The 22,044-nt window shown below is 42.3% G+C and overlaps 1 protein-coding gene across 3 annotated transcripts in view; it reads left to right on the forward strand.

Moving 5' to 3' along the window:
• The window catches only part of Tk (Tachykinin), a 940,725-nt gene extending 920,362 nt beyond the window's left edge, over positions 1-20,363 (forward strand). For all 3 annotated transcript variants that reach the window (XM_070098804.1, XM_070098802.1, XM_053793017.2), the window contains 2 exons: positions 791-956; positions 19,017-20,363. In XM_070098804.1, the coding sequence (XP_069954905.1) occupies positions 791-955 (165 nt within the window). In that variant the 3' untranslated portion in view covers position 956; positions 19,017-20,363. The remainder of the gene's footprint in view (positions 1-790; positions 957-19,016) is intronic.
• The last annotated feature ends 1,681 nt before the right edge of the window (positions 20,364-22,044 follow it).

The following is a 22,044-nucleotide window of genomic DNA, read 5'->3' on the forward strand; positions in this document are numbered from 1 at the left end:
AAAATTGTCAGAGGCAAAGTGGTGAATGTATGTCCTACTCTGAAGAGCTGAGCGGAGACAGAGAGAATATGTGGACGGATGCCAGCATGTGACTCGAGTTGCCCTCTCTCTCTCCAGCATAGCTTGACAAAATTCCCAACATGCATCAGAACTGCCGAATGATCTTTAACACAGGGCATAGCCCGAGACAGCCAGTCAAGACTGTGCTACCGCAGCATGGAAACTGAGAAGTAATATAACACTTCCTACATAATTTCAAAATTAATTATAAGAGATAATGTGTGTTAATACAACAGTGATTAATATTTCTGTTCTAGCTATCAACTGTAATAAATTCTTCTTTCAATAAACCGTCCGTATCCCACCGAAGCAGGGTGGCCCAAAAAGAAAAACGTAAGTTTCTCTCTTTCATTGTAGTAATATATGCAGAAGGGGTTACTAGCCCCTTGCTCCCGGCATTTTAGTCACCTCTTAAGACACGCATGACTTACGGAGGAAGAATTCTTTTTCCATTCCTCATGTAGATAAGAGGAAATAAAGAAGAACAAGAACTATTAAGAAAATAGAAGAAAACCCAGATAGGTATGTAAATGTATATGCTTGTACTTGCATGTGTAGTGTGACCTAAGTGTAAGTAGAAGTGGCAAGATATACCTGTTATCCCACGTGTTTATAATAGATATATTATTTAAAGATATAATATCCATGAAGATAAGTGGTGCGCTGTATATCATTATTTTAAGCGGCATCATAAGTATTAACATCAATACTTACAGATGTTTCCTTACAGGCACTAACAGCCATGGTGGAGGGTGAACAGAAGAGAGCTCCTTCAGGCTTCCTAGGGATGAGAGGCAAGAAGTCTCCCTACGGAGTTACTACTGACGAGGAGATGGAGGATATGGCCTCCCTTGACAAGCGAGCACCTTCAGGTTTCCTGGGTATGAGGGGCTGAGGTACGTATTAGCATATTCATATCGAAGCTATAAATCCGTTTGGATTATAATACAGTGCTAGAATAATGGAAGAAAATAATCTCTGATTCGAGAAAGAGGATGTTAGCTCCAGTTTCATGGATTAGAAACCTTTCGCCATCATTTGGACACGCGTTAAAGGATGCTGAAGTAGGCATTTTTCAGTATTCTAGATATAATAACAAAATATTTATATACAGAAAAATGCAAAAACGAAGCCACTCAATCCATAGTGTGTTGAGTAAGCTTAACCCTTGCATCGTTTATGTTCTCACAGTATTATTGATGCTAAGCTTAAGCTTTCAATAACTGACAAATGGTCACTTGAATTATATAATAGATTACCACATCACCTGAAAAAGTCACATTAAACTGGTGTTTCTTTGTACTTGATATCTTATTCAGTATAGTTGTTATTAATTCCATGACTTAAGAGAAGTGGTACGACCATCTCGGTTATTCAGAGTTGTGAGGTACTGACGTAAGAAAGCTTCAGTGTGCAGAGTGAGCATACAGTATGTGCTTTCATAAAAGAGAAATTCCAATTAGATGTACTTAACTTACAATTCATATTAATTAGAAAACTTGAAGCCCATGGGGATCATACAGCACCTGGGAATGAGAGGTAATCATGTCACAGTAGATCCAACCGAGGGAAGGGTACAGCCACCCACAAATATCAAGGAGCTTCTCCTGAAGGAGTATATATATATATATATATATATATATATATATATATATATATATATATATATATATATATATATATATATATGAGTGAGGAAGAGCCAGTTGTGAGTGTGGGGGGAAAATTCGTGAGGCAGTAGGTAAAATGAAAAGGTGTAAGGCAGCTGGGATTGATGGGATAAAGATAGAATTGTTAAAAGCAGGTGGGGATATAGTTTTGGAGTGGTTGGTGCTATTATTTAAAAAAATATATGGAAGAGGGTAAGGTACATGTGGAATTGGCAGAGAGCATGCATAGTTCCTTTGTATAAAGGCAAAGGGGACAAAAGAGAGTGCAAAAATTATAGGGGGAGAAGAGTGTTGAGTATACTTGGTAAAGTGTATGGTAGAGTTATTTTTGAAAGAATTAAGAGTAAGACGGAGAATAGGATAGCAGATGAACAAGGAGGCTTTAGGAAAGGTAGGGGGTGTGTGGACCAGGTGTTTACAGTGAATCATGTAAGTGAACAGTATTTAGATAAGGCTAAAGAGGTTTTTGTGGTATTTATGGATTTGGAAAAGGCGTACGACAGGGTGGATAGGGGGGCAATGTGGCAGATGTTGCAGGTGTATGGTATAGGAGGTAGGTTACTGAAAGCAGTGAAGAGTTTTTACGAGGATAGTGAGGCTCAAGTTAGAGTATGTAGGAAAGAGGGAGATTATTTCCCAGTAAAAGTAGGCCTTAGACAAGGATGTGTGATGTCACCGTGGTTGTTTAATATATTTATAGATGGGGTTGTAAGAGAAGTAAATGCGAGGGTCTTGGCAAGAGGGGTGGAGTTAAAAGATAAAGAATCACACATAAAGCGGGAGTTGTCACAGTTGCTCTTTGCTGATGACACTGTGCTCTTGGGAGATTCTGAAGAGAAGTTGCAGAGGTTGGTGGATGAATTTGGTAGGGTATGTAAAAGAAGAAAATTAAAAGTGAATACAGGAAAGAGTAAGGTTATGAGGATAACAAAAAGATTAGATGATGAAAGATTGGATATCAGATTGGAGGGAGAGAGTATGGAGGAGGTGAATGTATTCAGATATTTGGGAGTGGACGTGTCAGCGGATGGGTCTATGAAAAATGAGGTGAATCATAGAATTGATGAGGGGAAAAGGGTGAGCGTTGCACTTAGGAGTCTGTGGAGACAAAGAACTTTGTCCTTGGAGGCAAAGAGGGGAATGTATGAGAGTATAGTTTTACCAACGCTCTTATATGGGTGTGAAGCATGGGTGATGCATGTTGCAGCGAGGAGAAGGCTGGAGGCAGTGGAGATGTCATGTCTGAGGGCAATGTGTGGTGTGAATATAATGCAGAGAATTCGTAGTTTGGAAGTTAGGAGGAGGTGCGGGATTGCCAAAACTGAGCGAAACAGAATGACTTCAAGAGTTTATCAGTTTGTAGTGGAAGGAAGGCGGGGTAGGGGTCGGCCTAGGAAAGGTTGGAGGGAGATGGTAAAGGAGGTTTTGTGTGCGAGGGGCTTGGACTTGCAGCGGGCATGCGTGAGCGTGTTTGATAGGAGTGAATGGAGAGTTTTTAATACTTGACGTGCTGTTGGAGTGTGAGCAAAGTAACATTTATGAAGGGGTTCAGGGAAACCGGCAGGCCGGACTTGAGTCCTGGAGATGGGAAGTACAGTGCCTGCACTCTGAAGGAGGGGTGTTAATGTTGCAGTTTAAAAACTGTAGTGTAAAGCTCCCTTCTGGCATGACAGCGATGGAGTGAATGATGGTGAAAGTTTTTCTTTTTCGGGCCACCCTGCCTTGGTGGGAATCGGCCAGTGTGTTAATAAAAATAATATATATATATATATATATATATATATATATATATATATATATATATATATATATATATATATATATATATATATATATATATATATATATATATATATATATATATATGGTATAAACCTTGGTAATAAATGCCGACAAGTTGGTTTACAATGACACGCAATAAACATTAGGACATATTTATTAGAAAACGTTTCGGTCCTGGGACCTTGATCACTTCTAACATACAGAGGTTGAAAGACATAGGCGGAGAATGATGTGTGAGTGACGCATGGTGACCTGAAGAATGACATGTTGTGATGAGGACGGGTAGACGATGAGATCATGTGACTCCTGTGTTGTTGGGTTGGTGGTGCTTTGCCTGCCTGAGTATCATGCATGCTTATGTTTTAGAAATTTTGTGGTTTCCAGTGTTACGCTTAATTGTGTCGGTGACGGTGATTAGCGAGGCTTCTGGACACCGTCGGCGTCTGAGGTCTGGTTCGGTGAGAACGAGTTGTGCCTCATCCCAGTTCATCAAATGTCCCGTGGAGTCTGTGGAGGACACTTCGATGCTCGTTCATGCGGACCGCAAGATCTCTGCCTGTCTCGCCTATATATTTCTTGGGACAGAATCCACAGGGGATGGTGTAGACGCCTGCTGTGGAAGTTAGAGGTGTGGGGCTGCGTTTCGTAGTGAGGTCTTTGATAGATGATGTGTTTATGGTGGCAACGTTGCTGTTACTCTTAGCAAGTGCCCGGCGAGTATTCGTGGCAACATCACCACATGGGAGCACTATGAACTTAGAGAACTGTTCCATGGGAGGTTTGTTGAGGATAGCTTGTGCCTTGAGTCTGCAATCTTGGATGAAGAAAGATGGAAACTGAAGACCTGTAAAGGCTTGTGTTATGTAAGTACATTCTTCTTCAAGAAAACAAGGGCTGGAGATGCGAAGAGCTCTCAAGAAGAAGCCAATGAGGACTCCTCTTTTAGTGCGGGTGTCTTGGCGCGAATAGAAGTGTATAAGATCGTCCTTGTTGGTAGGTTTTCTATACACTTTGAAGAGAAGTTTATCACTGTCGGGAGATCTGCCCAGAAGCGCTGAAAGGTATTTGGCAAGGTGGCCAGCTAATCTGTGTGGTGCACTCCCTATGCCCGAAGTGATAGGACGTAGTGAGATGCCAGGCTTATGTGTCTTAGGAAGACCCTACAGGCGTGCTGGTTTCGGTTAACCTGGTAAAAGTTTTAGTTTTTTGCCTTGTTCTGATTATCGTAACATGCTACGAGCCTTTTTGAAGAAAACTTCGGGTGCTTTGAAGTAACACTGATTCTGATACAGGCTGGTATGTGTTGGCATCATTGAGAAGATTTAAAACTTTATTGTTGTAGTCGACAGTGTCGAGTAACACCACACCACCTCCTTTGTCAGCGGTTGTAATATCATCGTTGTTAGCCAAGTCCCTGAGTGCTTGGATGTACCTTCTGGGAATGACCGGTCTTGAAGGCTCAGCAGCTGCAGCAGTTATAATTCCTTGAACAAAGCCTTTTTGAAACTCGGACTCTCCAAAAGGTTGGTTCTTGATTACCATACCCACCAGATGTTTCTTGTTGATGCCGGTAGTAAACTTGAGCCCTAGGCTGAGGGCTTCTGTCTCGGTGAGTGTTAGTGTATAGGAAGATAAGTTATTTATGATTTCTGGTCGTCTCATTTCACTCCATTTGCTGTGAGAGCACAGCATATCTTTAAACGAAAGAAAACGAAAGGAACGAGAGGAACACGTAAAAGACTTGTTAATAATTATGTCAGTTGACCTTTCTCTTAAAGAACATAACAAGACAAAGATCACGACACGACAGTCACGAAGGGAAATAATGCCAATGGTGACACTCCTCAAGTCGCTAGTGCTCCCTCATTTAGAATATTGCTCAATGCTGACGGCCTCTTTCAAAACAGGAGAAATATCAGAGCTGGAACAAATACAGAGATCGTTTACGGCTCACATTCAGCCAGTAAAGTACTTAAATAACTGGGAACGCCTTCAAGTCTTAAACATGTACCCACTGGAACTGAGGAGAGAGAGAGAGATACATGATAAGACACAGAACATCTAGTCCATGGGAAAACCTGGGTAGCAACAACCACTACAGGGAGAGAGGTTTTTAAGCGCCAGGAAGGAAAAAAAAAAAAAAGCCGGCAGGAAATGGCAGAAATCGTACACCAACTCCGATCATTTCTGGAGTGGAATCACAGTCAATGGCCTCCATTCCAAAACAACAGATATTAGTGCCAGGAAAAAAAAGACCCCTCCCATACTGGTGTACTAGTGTGAGGTAACAGGTACACTGGTGCACTAGTGAGAGGTAACAGGTACACTGGTGTAGTAGTGAGAGGTAACAGGTATACTGGTGCACTAGTGAGAGGTAACAGGTACACTGGTGCACTAGTATGAGGTAACAGGTACACTGGTGTACTAGTGAGAGGTAACAGGTACACTGGTGCACTAGTGTGAGGTAACAGGTACACTGGTGTACTAGTGAGAGGTAACAGACAAAGGGGGCATTAAAGCAATAGCAAAGAACTACAGACTAATAGCGCTAACATCCCAAATGATAAAAATCTTCAAAAGGGTTCTAAGAAGCAAGATCTCCACCCATTTAGATACCCATCAGTTACACAACTCAGGGCACCATGGGTTTAGAGCAGATCACTACTGCCTGTCTCAACTACTGGACCATTATGACAAGGTCCTGGATGCTCTAGAAGAAAAAAAAAAAAAAAAAAAAAAAAAGATGGAGTATACACAGACTTTGCAACAGCCTTTGACAAATGTGACCATAGTGTAATAGTGCAAAAAATGAGTGATCAAGGAATAACAGGAAAAGTTTGTAGATGAATCTATAATTTCCTAACAAATAAAACAAAAGGAGCAGTAGGAAACAAAGTAAAATCTGAGGCGGCTACCGTGAAATGCTCTGTTCCACAAGGCACAGTACTCGCTCCCATCCTATTCCTCATCCTCATATCTGACATAGACAGGGATGTAAGCCACAGCACTGGGTCTTCCTTTGCAGATGACACCCGAATTTGCGTGACAGTCTCCTCCATTAAAGACACTGCAAGACTCCAGGCGGACATCAACCAAATCTTTAAATGGGCCGCAGAAAGCAATATGAAGTTCAGTGATGAGAAATTTCAATTACTCCGATATGGAAAACGTGAGGGAATTAAAACTACATTGGAGTATAAAGCAAATTCCAACCACACAGTAGAAAGAAAAACTAATATAAAACACCTGGGAGTGATAATGTTAGAGAATCTCATCTTCAACACAACAATGTATCAATAGCATCTGCTAGAAAAATGTTGGGATGGATAATGAGAACCGTCAAAACTAGGGATGCCAAGCCCATGATGACGCTCTTCAAATCGCTTGTTCTATCCAGGCTGGAATATTGCTGCAGGTGAAATTGCTGACCTAGAAAATGTACAGAGAACCTTCACGGCACACACAGCTGCGATAAAACACCTCAGTTACTGGGAACGCTTAACACCTCAGTTACTGGGAACGCTTAAAGTTCCTCAACCTGGACTCCCTAGAACGCAGGAGGGAGATACAAGATAATATACACTTGGAAAATCCTAGAGGGATTAATACTTCATAAACTTGCACACGAAAATCACTCCCAATGAAAGCAAAAGAGACTGCAGACGATGCAACATCCCCCAATGAAAAGCAGGGGCTCCACTAGTGTGAGGGGCCTCTCAGCATACATATGGGGGATTACCAATTGACCCCTGGCTGTCTTCAAGGAGCTGGACAGGCACCTAAAGTCAGTACCTGACCAGCCGGGCTGTAATTTGTACGTCGACTTGCGTGCGGCTAACAGTAACAACATAGTTGATCAGGTCCTGATCCACCATGAGGCCTGGTCACAGACCGGGCCGTGGGGGCGCTGACCCCCAAAACCCTCTCCAGGTATACTCCAGGTAACATATGCCTGGAAAGTACTCGAGGGCCTAGTCCCAAATCTGCACACTGACACAACATACTGGAGTGAGAGATATGAGAGGAAGTGCAAAATAAACCTAGTGAGGAGCAGGGGTGTGGTGGGGACAATAAGGGAACACTGTGTCAACATTCGGGGTCCCAGACTATTCAACAGAAGATATCAGAAACACCGCTGGAACAAGGTCTTCAAGACGAAATTGGACAAGTATTTTCAGGTACCAGATCAACCAGGCTCTGATGGATATGTGGGGTGGCGGGCCTCCAGCAGCAACAGCCTGGTTGACCAGGCAAGCACCAGACGAACCTGGAATATACCTGGAGAGGGTTTCGGTGGTCAACACCCCTTCGGCCCGGTCTGAGACCAGGCCTCGTGGTGAATCAGGGTCTGATCAAACAGGCTGTTGCTGCTGGCCACACACAAACTGGTGTATGGACCACAGCCCGGCTGGTCAGGTACTGACTTTAGGTGACTGTCCAGCGCCTTCTTGAAGACAGCCAGGTGTCTTTAGGTAATTCCCCTTATGTATGCTTGGAGGCAGTTGCACAGTCTTGGGCCCCTCACACTAGTGGCCCCCCTGCTTTTCATTAGGGAATGTTGCATCTCCTGCCAAATCTTTTGCTTTCATAGGGAGCGATTTTCGTGTGCAATTTTGGTACCAATCCCTCTTGGATTTTCTAAGTGTATATTATCTTGCATCTTTCTCGCTTGCATTCCAGGGAATACAAATCAAGGGATTTCAACCGTTCCCAGTAATTTAGGTGCTTTATCGTACTTATGTGTGCCGTGAAAGTTCTTTGTACACTCTAAAGGTCAACAATGTCGCCAGCCATGAAGGGAGCAGTTAGTATACAGCAGTATTCCAGCCTAGAGAGAACAAGCAATTTGAAGAGAATCATCATGGGCTTGGCGTCCTTAGTCTTGAAGGTTCCCATTATAAATAATATTTTGTTATCGGATGCGGTAGATACATTGTTGTGGTCTTTGAAGGTGAGATCCTCTGACATTATCAGACTCAAACTTTACTCTGTTTGCTTTTACTCTTTGTATTCTGTTTGTTAGGAAGTTGTAGATCCATCTACAAACTATTTCTGTTATTCCTTTATCCTCCATTTTGTGCGCTATTACACCGTCGTCACACTTGTCGAAGACATTTTGTTTCTCCTCTACAGCATCCAGGACCATGGCCGGGTTCCGAGAGAAGTGAAAATCTCGAAACTCTTCAAAGGCATATAAAAGGTCGGAGGTATAAGAGAAAATTTTACAAAGGACTTAATTTCAAATGAGTTCTTGCTAACTGACCAGTTTTTCCAATATAGTACACACACACACACACACACACACACACACACACACACACACACACACACACACACACACACACACACACACACACACACACACATATATATATATATATATAATGTCGTGCCGAATAGGCAGAACTTGCGATCTTGGCTTAAATAGCAACGTTCATCTTGCCATATAGGACAAGCGAAAATTTGTGTATGCAATAATTTCGCTAAAATCATTCTGAACCTAACGAAAAAAATATATTTCACTGCGTTTAGTATTAAATTATTATAAACAAATCTAAAATATATATAGTTGGGTTAGGCTAAAATTGTTCTTGTTATAATAAGGTTAGGTAAGTTTTCTATGATTCTTTTTGTGCAAAATTAAAAATTTTTACATTAACATTAATGAGAAAAATATATCTTTAAACGTATAAGAGAAAATTTTAGAAAGGGCTTAATTTTAAATAGGGTCATGCTAATTGACCAATTTTACTTATTCGGCACGAGATATATATATATATATATATATATATATATATATATATATATATATATATATATATATATATATATATATATATATATATATATATATTTGAATATACAATGTAACTACTGTTCCCTGATAATGTGATTATCCACATTATCAAGGAACATGAAAGGTAATAAACACCAGAAGTATTATGTAAGAGAGACATAAGTTTACACGTACACTCAGTGGGTTGTCAGTTACAACACTCAGTCTGGGATATACATTTACACTTGTTTTGAAAGTTTTAGTCATGTTGAGTGACATGTGACGTAAAGGTGTATTTGCCTTTCAACACAGTTTATAATCCTCACTATTTTTATGTATCAAATATGAATCTATGTTATGCAATACCGAACTTACATTCAGACTGTAATCAGATTACTATATATATATATATATATATATATATAGATATATATATATATATATATATATATATATATATATATATATATATAAACACTGATCTCTGGCCGTAGGAGACTCGAACCTACGAACCTTGGAACAAGGTACGCAGTGTATTACCATTCTCACCACACTGGACTATACCTTGGAGTCCAGCTTGCGCTAGACTTTGATCCAAGGCAGCCAGCTTTCAGGTAGAAGGCTTACAGCTTTTCATCTCATCCCCTGCATGCATCAGCCTTACTAGAGTTTGTGGAAAGTTCTACGATCATACAACGGTATTTACCAGACGAAATATGTATTGCCGGATTACGATGCGGGTGCTCGTGGCTTGGTTGGTAGCGTCCTCAGCTCGTACACGGAGGGGTCAGGGGACTGATCCCCGGTGAAGCGTTGCGAATGTTTCTTTGCACCTGGTGCCCCTGTTTACCTAGCAATAAGTAGGTACCTGTGTGTTAGCCGACTGGTGTGGGTCACATCCTGGGGGAAAAGATTAACCTAAGCTGCTTTAAGTGTTCTGCATAACCAGGGACTTTCTATATAGTATGTCAGTGATATCAGTTAGGTCTGTGATAGTTGTATCATGTACTTTAAGAAATAAAGATTTTTATTATTATTATTATTATTATTATCGTGGAAAACTGAAAGATAAATCAGTATACATCACCATATATTTACTTATCAATTCATAATAGCAAACTTTAGCACATCCAATTATTTATGCCATAATCTCCTTTGGTCTCTTTCTTTAGACCGAGTCTAAGTACCCCCAATCCTCCCTTCCCTATCCCTTCCTCCCCATACCCCTCTTTTTGCTCCTTCCCTCCTCTCTCCCAACCCTCCCCTTTTTCCCCATCCCGTTTATACTCTCTAGGGTCCTCCCCTTTGGCATTATGGTTTCTAGGTGGGGGTGGCGTGCTGTGGTTCGTCCCCCTCCGTAACGTCCCTCGGGGATAGTGTGGTTTGCCGTGGAATCTGAATTGTCTGAGGATGCCCTGCTCCCTTCCCGGATTTCCGGGTGGTGGGCGGGGTGCCCTTCCGATGATGGGTGTATCTCCGGAAGTTGCCCGTCGGTTCTGTGGGGTGGCAGCCGAAGGAGGTATGCTTTGTGGTGGGTTTCCGACCTTCCTTTCTTTAGTCCGCCGAGGTAGCTCGGTAGATGTGAGGCTGCTATCCCGGGGCGCTGGTTTACTGGCGTGAAGAGTAGGGTATGGCACGGGTTCCACGCTGCATCTTCACTGCCAGTGGGCTCTAGGCCCTCTCGGATGAGGGGAGGGGCTTTCGGCCCCTCCATGCCTCCTAGCAACTGTCCCTCCGCTGTCGCTCTTTTTTTTTCCTTTCTTTCGTTATTTCTTAAAATAACATGAAAGAAGATATCACAGAAGATGCACCTATTATTATGGAGTCTTCGCCCAGTGAAACCCTTCCTCCTCCCAGACCCCATTCTGATCCCACACCCTGTTCTGACCCGGCTTCGATATCGGACCATTCTCTTGATTCATCTCATACCCCTGTACCTTCTGCCGCCGATGACGCTTCGTCACCTGCTTCAGATGCTGCGGCGTCACCCATTTCTGTTCATGTGGCTGCTTCTAGCATGCCTTTCACAATGCTTCTGGTTTCCTCGAATACAGTGCGATGGTTCTCGGATCGCCCATCTCCCTCGGGTCAGACCGCCCGTGGTTCTACTCCTAAGCGTCCAAGACAAGCTACTGACAACAGTTCGTCAATGACCGCTCAGAAACAACCTACACAATATTCACTACCTTTGCGTACCGGACTAACGAGTACGCAATGGACAGAATTCTTATCTTTACAAACAATATCTCAAACTGATCATCTTTTTGATCACGGAATTGGTAAAACTCTTTTACGGCACTTTGGCCAAAGTATATCCTTCCACGCTCTTCGAAGTGGTGTGCGTGTCATAACAGTGCAGAATTCAGAGCCAGCTCATGCTTTCTCCCGCATCACTTCCATAGCTACAATCTCAGTCACCGCTCGTAAGCACGCTACTCTTAATTCTTGTAGCGGTACTGTGGTCTTACTGTGTACCATTGTACAGAGTGATTTTTTTGTCTTGCAGCGAGGACATTTTAGAACAATTAGCCCTTCAGAACCTCCATATTCTCATGGTACATACGTACATCCTGCCTGCTCGTTGGCAGAGGAGCTTTCCTAGTAACATCGCTTATTACAACCCAGGAGTCCCAAAGGCTTGTTATCCTGGGTGTAAAGGGAGCAAAATAATCACAGCAGAAAAACTTTTGACTTGTATTATCCTTCACCAATTTAGAACAGAAGTACGCTCACTATATACACTTTGTACAACAATAGGTATTAGTGCAATCCAAGGTAAGCAAGGCAGAATAGAAGCCATTAGAGAGCAGACAGTGCTTCAACCAGCTCTAGAATGGGAATGACAAGGGCAAACAGGTGAGTGGTACCCACATCACCTCTGCAATTGCCAAAACCATCTTCTCATTGGCTGGAACCTGGGTACTGGTTGAACGACGGGGCCCCATCATCAACCCTTAGCCCCTGGTTCGCTGGTTGGGGGAGATAGCCTTTCAGTGAGGGTGTGTACATGCACCGAATAAATGTTACGTACTCTTTGCATGCCACATCGGTCGTTTAGCCTTTGGCTGCCGTGAACTTCCGTCCTCTGTCTATATTGCGAGACATCACCTAAAGGTCCGTCAAGTAGTTCCCACTCCTCAACAGTGTCGTAATTGCTGGCATTTTGGACAACCCGCTAAACACTGCAGATCTGCGGCAGAATGCCCGGCTTGCGGTGCAGCAGATCATTCAGATACATCTTCTAGTCTTCCTCCTTCTTGTCTCAATTGCATGGAACCTCATCCTTCCTTTTCACACTTTTGCCAGGTTTATTGTAATGAACGATAGATCCATTATCTTAAGGAGCGTGATGGCCTCACACTATGGCTGTCTCTCAGCTCCACCTTCAAGGTAAACTCCCTCATGTCCCATATGCTCGGGTAGCCCAAAGACCTCCAACCTCATTGGTCCCCCTGCCTCCCAATCCCTCTGTGTCTGCGTCTTCCGGGGTTTCCCCAGTTTCTAATTCTTTTACAGTTTTGTCCTCTGACACTCCAACCTCCGCACCACTTCCTACTTCTACTTCTTCATCTCGCTTGCTTCTCAATCTACGAGATCCCACAGTCCTACACTTTCTTCGAGTCCCTCATCTGCACAGAATATATCTACTACCTCGGAGCCTCGTTCTCACCCCATTTCCAGCTCTCGCACGAAGGTAGAGGTTTACCCCCCTCGTGTAGTCCCCACTTCCCCTGTCCCCACCCCGTCTTCCTCCATAGTTACCCTCCAACCTCCTTCCTCTCCTGTTACTCTGCAGGCCTCTTCTACCCCAGATGACGCATCTCTCCAGGTTCATACTCCCTGCCCCCCTCAGACCTCTTTGGTTGCCTCCATAGTTACTCCAACCTTTTCTTGCAATGCCTCTCCTGTCTCTGACATCATGGCATCGTTGGCTTCCTTAACAACAGAGACAGACACCAACGCGACTCCTTCTGCCCCTTCTATTTCATGACCCTCATAACAATCTATTCCTCTGCAACATTCACATTCTTTCTGCTTACATGCTTACCGTTACCCCCACACATTGACTTTACAGATCATGCTTACTGTTACCCCCACACATTGACTTTACAGATCATGCTTACTGTTACCCCCACACATTGACTTTACAGATCCTAAAAGCCCATAGGTTTTATCGTTTCTTATTGTTGCCAGTTTTATTTCTGTACATGATGTCTTTTTTACAATGGAATATTTGTGGCCTTAGGGGCAGTCGAGGAAACTCAAATGTTGCTTTCCCAGTTGTCCTCAGAATGTGTTGGGTTGCAAGAGCCCAAAATTCATTCTGCTGCCATTGACCCCATTTTGGGCTATGTACTGTTACATTCTTCAGATCTTTTACCTGAAGAATCATTTAATGAAAGCACACTTCTTGTGCGCACTGATATACTGTGTCAACAAGTTTTTGTTCATTCCTCTCTGCATTATATTGCAGCTCATATTTATTTACACAGATGGTTTACAGTTTGCTCTCTTTATCTTTCTCCCTTCCCTGCATTCTGTATCAATAATATTGTGTTTTCAATTTCTTTACCACCGCCCATCTTGCTGATGGGTGATTTTAACGCTCACCATTACCTGTGGGGAAGGTCCCACCGCAACTCTCATGGTGATCAGTTGGAGACTCTTCTCGCTTCTTGTCCTCATGTTTTAAATACAGGTGCTCCTACCCATCAGTCTCCTGCATTGATCTTTCTATCTGTTCCTCGCCCATTGCACTTGATTTCACATGGTTTGTTCTTCCAGATTTACATGATAGTGATCACTTTCCTATCCTTTTTACTTCTATTACATATACCCGACCATTTCATAACCCTCATTGGCAACTGGCTCGAGCAGATTGGGACTTATACTCCCATCTTACCACCTGTTGCATAGACCCCCTTTCGTTGTCTATTGATGAACTGGTGCACCAGTTTTCGATCTTAGTTCTAACTGCGGTGACTCGTTCTATCCCCCAAACCTCAGGCATTCTCAGACATGTGTACCTTGGTAGTCTCCTACATGCCCCACACGGTGCGTTTAAAATGTGCTGTGGGGGGCCGTTATTGATATACCTGTACCACGAAGCATCTGTTGGATTTTAAGTGGACAAGGGCAGTTGCTCGCCCCATCTTACGTGACGCTAAATGTGCTTGTTGGCGAGACTACATGTCTACCATTATCTCGTCTTCCCCTATGTGTGCTATTTAGAAAAACATGCAGAAATTGTGTGGTAAGTACACTCCGGACCCAGCTCCCATTTTGTGGGTTGCCACAGAAATCGGGAACTATCTTGTCCGTATCTCCCAGGGGCTTCACCTCTGTCCCGCATTTCTTGCGTCTAAACCTGCCAAAGAGCAATTGCCCTTAAATTTCTCCTCCGATGGATTGGAGCCATATAACGTACCTTTTACTCTTCTAGAATTAGAGTCAGTGCTTTCCATTTGCCGGCCGTCGGCACCGGGACCTGATGATATGCACATCAGTAAGCTTCACCATCTCCATTCTATGGCCCTTCCTGTTCTTTTACATCTTTTCAGTCTAATTTGGAAGCGAGGGGTTCTCCCACAACACTGGAAATCAGCTATTGTACTACCGTTTCACAAACCAGGCGCCTCGTGCTTGACACGTCTCACTATCGTCCCATTGCCCTGACCAGTTTGGTCTGCAAGGTGATGGAACAATTGGTGAATGGACGTCTGATGTGGTTCTTAGAGACACAATAGCCTTTCCCTTCCCCAGTATGGCTTTCGCCAAGCCCACTATACTTTAGACCCCTTGCTCCACTTCGATACGTATATTCGAAATGCCTTTGGTAACAACCACTCTGTCCTATTGTTTTTTTTGTCGATCTAGAGAAGGCATTTGACGCCACTTGGAGGTATAACATTCTAGCCAAAGCTCACTCTTTAGGCCTCCGTAGTAATCTACCAAACTTCATCACTGCTTTCTTGTCCGATAGTCATTTTCGGGTCCATTTTGGCGCCTCCCTTTCCTCGGACTTTGTACAAGCCGAAGGAGTCCCACAAGATTGTGTCCTCAGCACTACTCTTTTTCTCTTAGCTATAAATGACCTACGTTTCATTCTTCCTTCGCATATTTGGTCATCACTTTATGTTGATGACTTTGCTATAGCTTACTTGGGCACTTACTGTCGTCTAGTAGCAGCCTCCCTTCAGGTTGTGATAGACCAAGTCTCCCATTGGACCACTTCTCATGGCTTTAAATTTTCCAGTACGAAAACCCGATTCATTACCTTCACTAGACGTCCGCTTATACCGGATACTCCCTTGTACTTATACGGTTCATGTATTCCGGCATGTGATATGGTCAGGTTTCTGGGCCTGCTCTTTGATCGCCGGCTGACGTGGAGACATCACATTTCTTCGTTAAAGACAACTTGCCATGGTCGGCAAAATCTCCTTAAGGTTCTCACACATCGTTCATGGGGAGCAGATCGTCGCACTCTCCTCCGTTTGCATTGCGATCTCTCCCGCAACTCTGTCTAACTTAGATCCTATTCATCACCTCAGTGCCTTGGTGCCTTTCATTCATCCCTTGTTGAGAGCCTCTATGCAGAAGCGAATTTTCCATCCTTATCTGATCGCCGTGATGCTCACTGCCTTCGCTATTATGTTTGATCTCATGTCCTCTACAATCCTTCCATATGTAGGATAATCACTGATGTTAGTAGACGTTCTTTATTTGTTCGTCGCCCCTGTTTACTCCGTTCCTTATCTCTCCGCCTACATTAGCTCTTGTCTTTTCTTCCGACTGTTTGCGGCAGGCCAGGACTCGAACCTACGAACCTTGTACCGCCTGCAGAGACAGAACAATGCACGCATCACCTTACCACTACGCCACTGATCAGTGGCGTAGAGGTAAGATGATGCGTGCATCGAGTCCTGGCCTGCCGCAGTTTGGTAAATGATTATATATATTCTTTCTTTCTTTCAACACACCGGCCATATCCCACCGAGGCGGGGTGACCCAAAAGGAAAAACGAAAGTTTCTCCTTTTACATTTAGTAATATATACAGGAGAAGAGGTTACTAGCCCCTTGCTCCCGGCATTTTAGTCGCCTCTTACAACACGCATGGCTTACGGAGGAAGAATTCTGTTCCACTTCCCCATGGAGAGATTATATATATATATATATATATATATATATATATATATATATATATATATATATATATATATATTATTTTTATTTTATTATCACACTGGCCGATTCCCACCAAGGCAGGGTGGCCCGAAAAAGAAAAACTTTCACCGTCATTCACTCCATCACTGTCTTGCCAGAAGGGTGCTTTACACTACAGTTTTTAAACTGCAACATTAACACCCCTCCTTCAGAGTGCAGGCACTGTACTTCCCATCTCCAGGACTCAAGTCCGGCCTGCCGGTTTCCCTGAACCCCTTCATAAATGTTACTTTGCTCACACTCCAACAGCACGTCGAGTATTAAAAACCATTTGTCTCCATTCACTCTTATCAAACATGCTCATGCATGCCTGCTGGAAGTCCAAGCCCCTCGCACACAAAACCTCCTTATATATATATAGATATATATATATATATATATATATATATATATATATATATATATATATATATATATATATATATAATGTCGTGCCGAATATGTAAAACTGGTCAATTAGCAAGAACTCATTTAAAATTAAGTCCTTTCTAAAATTTTCTCTTATACGTTTAAAGATATATTTTTTTCATTAATGTTAATGTAAAAAATTTTAATTTTGCTCCAAAAGAATCTTAGAAAACTTACCTAACCTTATTATAACAAGAACAATTTATTTTAGCCTAACCCAACTAAATATATTTTAAATACGTTTACAATAATTTAGTACTAAACAAACACAATCAAATATATTTTTTTCGTTAGGTTCAGAATGATTTTGGTGAAATTATTGCATACACAAATTTTCACTTGTCCTATATGGCAAGATGAGCGTTGCTATTTAAGCCAAGATCGCAAGATCTGCCTATTCGGCACGACATATATATATATATATATATATATATATATATATATATATATATATATATATATATATATATCTATATATATATATATATATATATATATATATAAGTTCCATGATAATGTGAGAAATCATGAATGCGCTTGGAATTTCACTATTTTTTTCAGTTTTTTTTCTGCACGAGATGCTCCCCAGCCTTCAGCATTCCAAAACTCAAGGAATATAACTCTCTCCTTAAACCATGCTAGAGAGTGTATTGAATCTTCCCCTCGAAGATGGACAGTGGTTGCAAGCCTTACTTCCGGTCAGGCTTGGGGGGCTGGGAGTACGCAAATCCTCCCAGATTCCCTTACCAGCTTTCCTATCCTCTTCCATAGCATCAAATGAGCTAATAAGACGAATTCTTCCGGACAACCTCAGTGACTCAGCAGTAATACAGGACCCCTAGCTATGCCAGTGCCATCACTGAATGGGAGATTCATGCTGCTCCAGCACCATAACCTAGTGCAGCACTGGCCTACAAACAGTCAAGTTGGGAAGGCCCCATCGCTGAAAAGGTGCTTGCCAACATGCTCAGGGCTGTAACATCAGACAGGGAGACTGTCTATCTCCAAGCTGTGAGTGCACATCACTCTGGGGACTTCCTCCAAACAGTTCCCATTTCAGCAGTGGGAACACGCCTCGACCCTAAGACCCTCCGTATTGAAGTGGCTCTGCACCTTGCCTCAATTCGCACGGAATATGCGTGTATTTGCGTCGATGCACAAGCAGACCAATATGGTCTACATAGTCTTAACTGTTCCAAAACCAAGGGCTGGCATGCAAGACACAATGAGGTCAACATCAAAAAGAGAACTCCTGCTAAAGCTGGATGCCCAGCCGAGAGAGAGCCCCGATCACTAGCAGCCAACAATACCCACAACCCAGCAAACCGCCCCAATGGGATCACCATCTGTCCTTGGAAGGATGGCAAGCTCTTAGCATGGGACTATACCTGTGTCGACGCTGGCTGACATCTACATCCATCACAGTGTCGGGTGACAGTGAAGAGCTGCTGATCACAGGGAGGAGTACAAAATCGGCAAGTACAGGGACATAAGCCAACAGTATCAATTTGTCCCAGTGGGATCAGAGACCTTGGGATCATGGGGAAAAAATGCCACACGTTTCCTTAAAGAACTGGGTTCCAGACTCATCGACACCGCCTGGGACCCAAGGGCAGCCACTTTCATGTTCCAGCGCCTCAGCGTGGCCATCCAGAGGGAAAATGCATGCTGCATACTGGGCTCGCGTCCGGCTTCGGAGGAGCTGGAGGAGATTCATAACCTTTGATATATTGTACCAATGTATGCATGTTTGTGTTTTCCCTCAATGTATTCTGCCTATTGATAAAGTTAACATGTAATATGAAATATAGAAGGTGGTAGGAGAAGAAAATACTCAAATAGCTTTGGGGAGAACCTTGAGTTTTCCCTGAGGTACGTCTATTGTCTTCTCTGAGGATGAGGGTCCCCAGTATAGTTCTAGAGGGGGGTACCTATCTATCTATATATATATATATATATATATATATATATATATATATATATATATATATATATATATATATATATATATATATATGAATAATAAGTGATAATTCATATTTATTTGTTTCATCTAATAACATGCCCTAATAATATTGTACTCTTGTTGCAGGAGACTCCTGTTACGCTCACTACTTAACTCTGTCTGGAGATGTACACAGAGCCGCCACCCCTGCCACATCTAGACCCACCATATCAGTGACCTTCCCAGCCAAGACAGCCACTTTAGTGCAGAACTTTTCTCATTACCAGTAGTCGTTTAACCTCTTCACGTAGTTCCTCAACAGACATTATACAGCAAAGCAATACTAACCAATGTAAATTATGGAAAATGTTAGTCCTTACGTATCCACATAAAAGCATTTGTCTTCAGTAAATCTACCAGGGAGGCGTCGTAAAATAATCAAGTAGTGAAACCTCTGTCTGTTTTCTTCCACTAGTGTACTTCTCAATTTTTTTTTTTTACACTTATCCGTTATAGCCGCTGATTGTATTTTGTGATTGTGTCATAGCTTTACCCCTGTTTAGCTGTATAGCCCTTGTGGCTTAGCGCTTCTTTTTGATTATAATAATAATAATTTACCCCTGTTTAGTGATAGTATGATAGCTGTGCCCTTGTTCAGTGATAGTATGTTAGCTGTGCCCTTGTTCAGTGATAGTGTGATAGTTGTAGCCCTGTACATTAGTGAAGATGTTCGAGGCTGGGAACACTGTGTGCAGGTGCACACATCACAACAATGTGTTAAACCTCTTTCGTGTACTCCAACTCTTCTCTCTTTCCCCTCCCTAACTATGGGTTTTCTTGGCTGGAATTGTATTCTAAAAATCTGTACATCGTTATTATAGCACTATAGTCTTGTAAATTATATAGATAATTTATAAATTTAGTGACGAAACGAAATTTGCAGTCTTGGTTAATGACCAGGTCTTGGCTGGTTAATGACCAGGTCTTGGCTGGTTAATGACCAGGTCTTGGCTGGTTAATGACCAGGTCTTGGCTGGTTAATGACCAGGTCTTGGCAATTATTGAAAATAGCAAATTGTTGTTGTTTATGATGCAGCTTAGAACATTATTCCTGGTTGTTGCTGTGTGACAATGAACACTGTTCTTGACCCTCCCAGTTGTCTCATCTGGCAATATTGTTCTTCTTTGGTTACGCTTAGTTAAAAGTGGCAGTGACCGGTATGGATCTATTTGAAGTTTCTGTGGATGGGAAAAGAATTTTCTCTCCTTATAAACTTCGTATTAATAACGTCATTCTTGCAGTTCATGTTAGACCCTCGCAAATATTTAAATGTCTATTTTGTATAAAAAAAATGCAGCTGGTGGGGGTGCACATCCACACGGGCAACTGTCGAAGGTCCACATGAGGAATCTCCTACTTAAATTTCAAGAAACCAAATATGACAAAACTGTATTACGCTAATTTAAATAAAAGACAATCCTCTTAACTAATTTTATTTTATCCTCAATCCTTTGTGCTTGACGTGTCCTGAAGGATCTTAAGACAATATGAAGATCCTATGAATATTTTACATCTTATGAAGACCTTGTGCAGGCAGTATAAAATAATTAAAGGCACAGTAATTCACGCTTAAAAAATATAAGAGAATTTAAGCTACAGAGTAAGACTGATGATTCTATCACGAATTAGACCACTCTGTGAGAATTATCAAGTAACTTTTTCAGTTTGACATATTATATTAGACTGTCCAGTCTACCAGCGAGTACGCACAATTTACCTCCGACGTCGTCGCCGCTCTACCGCCCTTACTTAATCTTCCCTCCTCGCTGACGGCCCCATCTTAGACTTGGAGCATGGTGTTGAGGAGGTCGTACATAAAACTTGCTAAAAAAAAATCGTGATGAGCAGGAAGTGAATTTTTCATTATATGAGTCATCAGGATATATGTGAAAAAAAAAAAACAGAATATCTAGAGCCCTGAAGATCAATAACATGGCAACGTTAGTTTGGTGTAGGCAAGTGAATACAGCAGAAAACTGGGAGCCCAGCACCTGAAGATTTACCAGAGCTCTTCTATCTTATAATATTCCAATGTAAAAGAGACTTAACTGACGGAGAACGAAAAATGAGATGCAGGTTATTTAAGTTTAGCACAGACTTTATAGACACGACGCAGGCTATGTAGACGAGGAACAGGATATATAGGGGAGGTACAGGCTATATAGACAAGGTGCAAGCTAAAAAGGACAGGAGGCTTTATTGGCCAAGTGCAGGCTATATAGGCGAGGTGTAGAATATATATTCATGGAGAGTGATATTTTCTGATACAAAAGAAAGAAAAGACAGCAGTAAGAGGGCCAGGGTGAGAATGACTGAGTGTAACATACCAAAAACCATACCACGGGCGGGCTGTGCCTGTGCTAACCTTCCTGTTGTGTATAAATATACCTAGTTGGATGAATCTTATTGTGGCCAGTTGGCCCAGTGGCTAACGCGTCGGTCTGGAGTTTTGTGACTCTCTGACCCCGGATTCTAAAACCACCCGTGGTACGGTTTGTTGGCAATCGTATTATTACGATTTCGTGAGTCATACCAAAAAACAGCAGTATGAGAGAAGATGGGTAGGTAGGTACACTGCTGTCTCACAGAATACTCTCGTCAAACCATACCACGGGTGGGGTTTGAACCCGCGGTAAGAGAGTTTTGTGACTCTCTGACCGCGGGTTCAAACCCCACCCGTGCTATGGCTTGTATGCAATCGTGTCATTACGATTTCGCGAGTCATACTCTCGTCAGCCAAGGGTAAAGAAGGAAGAGTGTGAATGAGACAATAAATCGGTAATATTGTAGACGCGATGCAGCGAATAAAATTACGAAGAGGAAAAAATGCTGCCACCATCTAATCAATGGAAATAAGGAAAAGTGACGAAAAATGGGACTCGTCCAAGGAAAAGTAACTAAGGTAGGAGAAATAGAACATATAATTGGATATATAAGAATATTTAGAAGAAATGATAAGTCATTGAAAACTGGAAGAAAGAGACGCGTGTAAACACTTTTAACACTGTACTGGGAAACAGTTTCCTGAGGTAATGTTTCCATTAAGTGTTTGCACATGTGAGAAATTCTGTGATGTAGAGCAGTCTCCCCTGCTCCGCAAAATACAGGATTACA

Source organism: Cherax quadricarinatus, chromosome 64 (genome assembly GCF_038502225.1).
Source record: "Cherax quadricarinatus isolate ZL_2023a chromosome 64, ASM3850222v1, whole genome shotgun sequence".
In the NCBI taxonomy this organism is placed as follows: Eukaryota; Metazoa; Arthropoda; class Malacostraca; order Decapoda; family Parastacidae; genus Cherax; species Cherax quadricarinatus.